We start from the raw sequence: 7,373 nt of genomic DNA on the forward strand, positions 1-7,373 counted from the left end.
TTACAATATTCTCAAAGTATTCGACAGTATGAATGCGTAGGCGTAAGCAGAATCAAATTCGGAGTTACGACGAAGATTTTACGAAACTACGAATCTAAAAAATACTTTTGCAAAAATTACTATTTTATATTTTATTTATTTTTCGAAATTATTATATTATTATTTTAATATTTTTTGATTGGATATTTTGAATATTTTATAATTTTTTGGCCTGTGGGGCCCACACCTCCACCAAACTCTCCACTCTTCTCCTGCCATGTGTCTTCCTTCCCATCTCTCTAGACTCTCGAACCCTCTTCGTCTCTCTCATCTCTCTCAGCTCACTCTCTCTCTTCTCCCTCACCTTTCCTGAGTCTCTCATATGCAACATCAACGACAACACCACTGCCACCACACACCATCTCCTCCGGCGAGCTTCGCCAAACCAACACATGGATCATCTCTTTCCCTCTTGTTTGTCTATATTTCTCACACTCTCTGCTCATGGCTAGGAAGCCAAACTCCATTTGAATCCGAGAGGATTCTAGCGAGGACATAATGAATCCGACCAAGGTAAGGGTTGGGACCACTCGATTTTCCTTCCTCGTCTCATTTTAATGATGATTGAGTCATTATACGTGTGTTTTTGCAACGTTTTGATGCATAAATACCTCAGGGAAATATTCCCAGTTTTCCGACGAACCATCCGAGCTTTGCAAGCTTTTTCTAGCTAATCTCAACCACGGCTTGACTTGATTTTTGGTATAAAATTCTTCTCATCTATGAGCTTAAAATCCATATATAAATTGCTGAGTTTGGTTGTATTTCAAGCTTGATCGGAGCTCTGGGATTTGCCTAGTTCTCCTCTCAAAGCTTCAATCCATATATAAATTGCTGAGTTTGGTTGTATTCGAGCTTGAATGGAGCTCTGGGATTTGTTGCCTAGTTTGACTTTCTCCTTTCTAGGTCCGGTCGGTGTTGTGCGACCCGTGTGTCTAAATAGGTCAACCCGAACCAATGCAAAAAAAAAAAAAAAAGATCCAAAACCCAGATCCATATCCGAATCCGGGATCTAACCCAGCCCAATTCCAAAATGAATCTGGAATATTCTCTCGAATATTCTTGAAAAAATCTTGAAATATTCCTTGTTTTGACTTTTTCAAAATTTTCTCGGAAACCTTCCTAGGCTAATTTCGATGTCCCGAGTCTGTTTTTGACATCCATTTTGTGAAATTCTGAAGTTTTAATGTAGTTGACCGGCTCGGCATCTCAGTTGACTTTTTTGGGTTGACCATTGACTTTTTGTTGACCTTTTACGAAAATTGTCCAGGACCCTTCTTAACATATTTCAATGCCCTGATTCCAAATCCACACTCCATTTTCCCAAATTTAGTCATTTTAGTTGAGTTTTACTAATGGGTCCCAATATTATACTTAGGTGTGATTACTATCTGAGACTCCGACTTTCATAGTTCAAGCGGCTACGACCTCATAAGTATCTGTGAGTGGGTCTTTTCTTTTATATAGTATATATATTTGTTTAGTTTTCACATATATATTTAACAATGAATTTTCTACGTGATTGCCATAATTAAATTAACATTTATAAGAAAGATCGTAATGTTAAGAGTTATGATATTATTCTAAATCCTGCGGGATGCACATGCATACGTACTGTTATGGGACGCCTTAATTATATTTGTGGTCATGAATAGTATTATGTTGACTATAATTATCGATTTACCGTTGTATGATCATATTTACGTTATCTGGTCATCGTGTGCTGCGCTAGTGTTGGTACTCGCCTGAGCCAAGGCCAAGGCCATGGCTAGTCTTTTATGTGTATGTTCACATGGCACCATATGCTCACTTTAGATCCAATGTAGGTGCCAATCATGTCCTAGATTGCTATAGGCAATTAGGACTCGTATGTGATGCGCATAGCACCAATCTTCATGTGATTGTAATAATAAAGCATAAATAATTATTACACCCAGTCTTGTTCATGTCAAAATATCTCTGCATGAACTCGTGTGTCAACATATGTCGATGAGCACTTGATATGATATTTTTGTTTATGCGAAATTATGTGATTAACGTATGTTATGTGATTATTTATGAATTGCTGTGACATATTGTATTATTGAGATATTACTGGCTACAACAAGTATTTTCATACTATACATAGTATATATATGTGGAAACTATACTTGTTTTACGGCGAGGGTTAATTATGTTTTCAAAAAGGTTTTTACAAAGCTTTATTTTAGGCCCACTCACCTTTGTTTTTCGCTCCTCCAGGTTTTAGTAGCAGAGCTTTCGTGTCGACGAGGATTCTTGGCAAATCTTGGTATAGGTGGTTACCTTCAATGGTATAATTCTTATCCTACCTTTATTGTACTTTACTTATGCTCTGACATCACGAGTGAATTGGGTTCAATCCCCTCACATGCGCACTCTTCCATTTAGGCACTTTTAGGTTTAAATTTATTCACATTTTCCACATCACTATACTTTATGACTTTGTCACCTTCTGAGTGTCGACCAACATATCTCGATTAAGAGTCTAGATGGACATTTAGGGTCAAGGTGTGTCACTTGAACCCTATATTCTTATGAATAGAAACTACTAAGGAAAAACATTTGTGTTTACAATGTTGTTACTTGGAATTCAAGTATGGAATTAGAGAGATTTGCTTTATTAAATTTTGTGAATCGATACTTGATCTTATTGGTTGATCATCGTAGTTATATTATGCATCTTTAAGTCATTGATCGATTATTTTCTGTGATTGTAGAATTGTATTGGAAAACAATGTGATATGCGTGAATGATGAAATGACAATTCTAATTGTTTCATGGTCAATAAGTAGCGTAGAATTTAGTGATTCATGCTTGTCGAGTTCCATTCAGTGATTTTGGAACTCTATGTATTTCTATTGGACAATACGGGGAGAAAGTTTGGGTCGAAGAACTACGAATGGCTTGATCTTGCATTAGTGTATGTAGGCAGTCTGACAAAGAGGTTAGATGCAGCCATGAAATAAAAGAAAAGGTTTCCTAGGTTATTGAGTCATTGAGTTGTTTTTGGATATGATTCGAATTCGAGGCATGATTGATGAGCATGTATCTTCTGTCGTCACGTGTCGATCATGAATTTATTACAAGATCGGAGCGTGACATTCAATGTCCAGTTGACTTTCTAAACGGCTAAGAATTTTGTTTAAGGACTAAGTAACTATGGAATACAAGTCTCCCTACCCTAACCTCGTTTAGGACATTATTTTCATACCTTAAGTCTCATGGACTCATTCATAGTATTATCTCTATGATATAAAGTCAAACTCATGAATGATTAAAGCTTGCTCTTTTATTAATTAATTAAAAAAGAGTTGTTACATAATATCTAATATTACAAAATTGACTTTTAGAGCACAACTTCAATACTCCTATACACATCGAAATCTCAATGAAGTAAATATTCACCAACACGTTAAAATCTCAACATGTCGGGGCTACGTGGCATGCGCCGTATGTCTTATAAATTGTACACATGGCACATGACTTATCAAAACTGGACGAGTCATCAAGAGTGAAAAGTGTCGACATTTGGTTGAAATTAATTAAGGAGTTATATTTATTACTTCTTTGATTAATTTTAATTGGAATCAAACAAATTAGTTGATTTAAAATGCCAAATCAAGGATGGCCAATTAGGATGAAATGTGATTGATTTATTTGATTTAAATCAAAGATTATTTTGTTCAAAAATAAAATCAAAGATTATTTGATGAAGTCCTCATGAACCAAGCCCAAATCAAGTCTTAGTTCTTTCGTCAATTAATCAAGTCCAAAATCAAGACCAAGTCAAGCCTTAACCAAGACTTGGAAATCGTATAAATACAAGGCTCCAAGACAAAGAAAGGCTCCTTAAAAATTCATCCTCACGCCCAAATGCTCAAACTCTTAAGCCACTAAACACTCTCACACACCCAAAAGACTCAGAAAGCTCTTTACATTCGTCGTCACGCCCATGAAGAACCACCAAGCACCCCTACACATGTCGATTCCTCTATTGCCACAAGCCAAATCCTTGTAGCATTCGTTCTTTTGAGATCAAGTCACTGCGACCCTCAAATCAATGACCACACACTATACACTCTACCGCCCGGAGATCGAATCAGAGGATTCAAACTTTGTAACTGAGATTGCAACTCTAATTCTACATTAATACAATTATTTACTTTGTACACGTGTCTAGCTTGTTCATTTGTTGCTTGCTAACAAGAAAAAAAAAAAAAAAAAAAAAAGCCTCTATTTGTAGCCCAGTTTTATTCTTCCTACTCAACAAACTTTTTGACACCCAACAAATTTTTGAAGTATTACATTTATCACTCATTTTTTATACACACTATTTCAGTTTGAAAATCTCTTTTTTTTTTTTTTTAATCAATGTAGGGGAATTAATTATGTTTTAGCTTTTTGTCACCACATGGCGCGTCAGATTATAAAAATTTCAACGGTTAGGATTAATTCAACTCTAAAAAATAAAAATAAAAATCTACAAAATTTTAAAAAAAAATTAATATAAACATTAAGGTCTGTTTGGTATCCTATTTGAAAATTTTTATCATTTCTCAAAACATTTTTTAAGAAAATTTCTTGAAACCAATTTTCTTTAAGACTCAAAAACTTGATTGGTTTACAATTTAAAATTTTTAAATCTTATGACTTAAACTAGAACAAAGAGATCTAAAAAGAGGGGGTTGCAAAAGAGGTAGAAAGAGGGGAGAGGAGGAAAGAAAGTAAGAGATGATTGAAGGAAAAAGAAAGAAGAGAGAGGATCGGATGAGATAAAGAGGAAGATGAGTGAGAAAAAGAACCTAAAGAATGAAGAGAGCGGATTGGAGGAAAGACGAAAAAGGTAAAAAAAAAAAAAGGAGAGAGAAAGAAGAAAAGAGAGAGATAGATTTGGAGTGAGAGAGGAGGAGGGAGAGAAAAGAAAGGAATTAGTTTAAGTTTAAAAACTCACTTTTTTATGTTTTTAGATAATAGACTATATTTTTGAGTTAGTCTTGAGTTTAATTTTTGAAAATAGTCCTACCAAACAAGTTTTTAAGGCTTAAAACTTGAAAATTGTTTTTGAGTTTAAAAAGTTGGATTCAAGTACACTACCAAACAGGCCCTAAAAAACTTACAAAATTCACACTAAAAAAATCTTACAAAGTTAAACACACTTTCAAATTAAACATTTAAAACTAAATAAAAATCTATGGTGATAATTATATGTGGAGATAAAACGGAAAAAAAAAAAAAAAAAAAACATTTCTTCATGTTTGGAACTTTAAGTAGAGTACCTTACTCATTTTTGGCTGCTAGAAACTTGCAGGTATTTTAAAATTGCTTTTAAATAACTAAAAACTCTTTTAATGAAAGTATTTTTGGATTTCAAGAACACTTGAAGTGCATTTTGAAAGAAGTACCAATTATATACTTGCATGAAGCACTCAAGTGTTTTTACAAAATTCACTTGTATTTTTACAAAAAATGATTTCAAATACTTTTATATAAACACTTTCAGTCAATTTAAAACAGCCAACATGATATGCTTACTAAACAGCTCTTAGTTTTTCCAATTTAAAGCGGCTCATATGTCTTCAGAGTGAGGCATGTCGCCGGGGAAAATACATATTAATTTACCATTTTACAAGTTTTTGGTAGAAGACTAACAAAAACGTGAGGATCTTTCGCTTGAGCTCTCTAACAAAGTTTTTTAGTTTTTCCCCAGGAATGCACTGAAATGGTTTTTCAGTAGGACAATACCGAAACTGTTAATTTTTAAAGGGTACCAGCCAGATTATGCAAATTTTCAACAGTTATCCACTGAAATTTTCTGCGGTGAAGACGAGTTCGTGTTTTTGGGACAGATAAATAATGCACAGAGTTTTACAACATTGATCAAACAGGGAACCAGCATAGCTGCTCAGAAATTCTTTCTTGAAGCCAAACATTGCCTCCATTTGCTCATTTGTTCATGAGGTTGCAACTTGCTCGTGCCTTCGGCCTTGTTGCAGACAAAAAAACTAGTGTCAACCGCCAACCTCTAATTCGTATCTCCTAAAATGGTAACACTGCATTTTGACCCTTCACCAAGATTTCACCGTTTATCTCATGCGTTTATATGATTCTGGACCTAAACAGCTCTGAGTTTTTCTTGTTGATACCGGCTCGTATCTTCAGAGTAAAGTATGCCATTGGTGGATGTAGCGCGCTGTAAAGACAGAAAAAGCCGAGCCTGAAAGTGAAAGTTTGTATTCAGATAAGTTTTCTTTTGGGTGAGATATTAAGATAAGTTGAAACAGAAAATATGAGACGCTAGAATAAAGATGGTGGTCTTACCCATTGAAATCCTACCAGTGCCCACCAACAGCCTGCTAAACCACATCCTCTACTACTAACAAACTGGTGAAAGAAAAATGGGATGGTGAAATTATATGTATAAACGATAAAAAAACTAATCACTCTTGAAGTATACACCAGAAAATAACAAGAAGATACTCACCAGCAGTAGAAGTGCACCTAAACTAAAACATCCACTCATTGACAGACTAATAAATTTTAGATCTCGTCCGGCCTGAAAAAAAAACAGACATTACACTTACAATAAAGCAAAAAGTAATTTGCCTATTATGTAAAAGAACTCTAGTAAATACATAAAACCAAGAACAAAATAGCAACGCACGTTCGAACTACAAATTGCAGTCTTATGAAAGCAAGCTTAATTTGGGATTTGATAATCAGAAAGTAAAACAACATTTGCAAAACTCTATATCTTGTTAAGTAGGTTGGCCTTCGTGCTGTGCTACTCAAATTTAAAGAACAAAGGAAATCCATGACTTCCAATTCAGGCAGTACAAAAATGTTCCAGAATGGCTAAGAGAAGAAAAGATTTGCGAGATTATGAAATATAGGGCCCAAAAGAACTGAACTATTACTATCTCTACTTCTGGGGTAACTGCTTCCCTTGTCCTAAAAAATTAACATGATTATTAGATTTATTAAAACCCTTAAGAGCTTCATCAACAAGATGAACGGGTCTATTCCATGGTATTTATCTACTGCAAACCCATCAATGTAAACAGGATTAACTGTCTATTACTTCCACCGGAAACACAGCACAGACATGACTCAGTTTTCAACTATCGTTGTTCCAAGACAGGCACAAGATATGCAATGACATGGTTACCATAAGAACATATGAAAAATCATCACTGAAGATAAAATCAAGCATACCAGCAATGTTCCTTCAAATGCGAGAATAGCCGGTGTCACAGCCAATGCCAAAAAAAATGGTATCAGCACTTTATGCATCTGCGTTAACATATAATAGAGAA

The 7,373-nt window shown here is 34.8% G+C and overlaps 1 protein-coding gene across 1 annotated transcript in view; it reads right to left on the reverse strand.

Moving 5' to 3' along the window:
• Window positions 1-5,836: 5,836 nt before the first annotated feature.
• The window catches only part of LOC137725471 (protein DETOXIFICATION 46, chloroplastic), a 12,215-nt gene continuing 10,678 nt past the window's right edge, over window positions 5,837-7,373 (reverse strand). The window contains 4 exon segments of the mRNA XM_068464163.2: window positions 5,837-6,274; window positions 6,379-6,441; window positions 6,542-6,613; window positions 7,273-7,350. Of these exon segments, the coding sequence (XP_068320264.2) occupies window positions 6,173-6,274; window positions 6,379-6,441; window positions 6,542-6,613; window positions 7,273-7,350 (315 nt within the window). The 3' untranslated portion in view covers window positions 5,837-6,172.

This window comes from Pyrus communis, chromosome 5 (genome assembly GCF_041283825.1).
Source record: "Pyrus communis isolate YQ-2024b chromosome 5, ASM4128382v1, whole genome shotgun sequence".
Lineage (NCBI taxonomy): Eukaryota > Viridiplantae > Streptophyta > Magnoliopsida > Rosales > Rosaceae > Pyrus > Pyrus communis.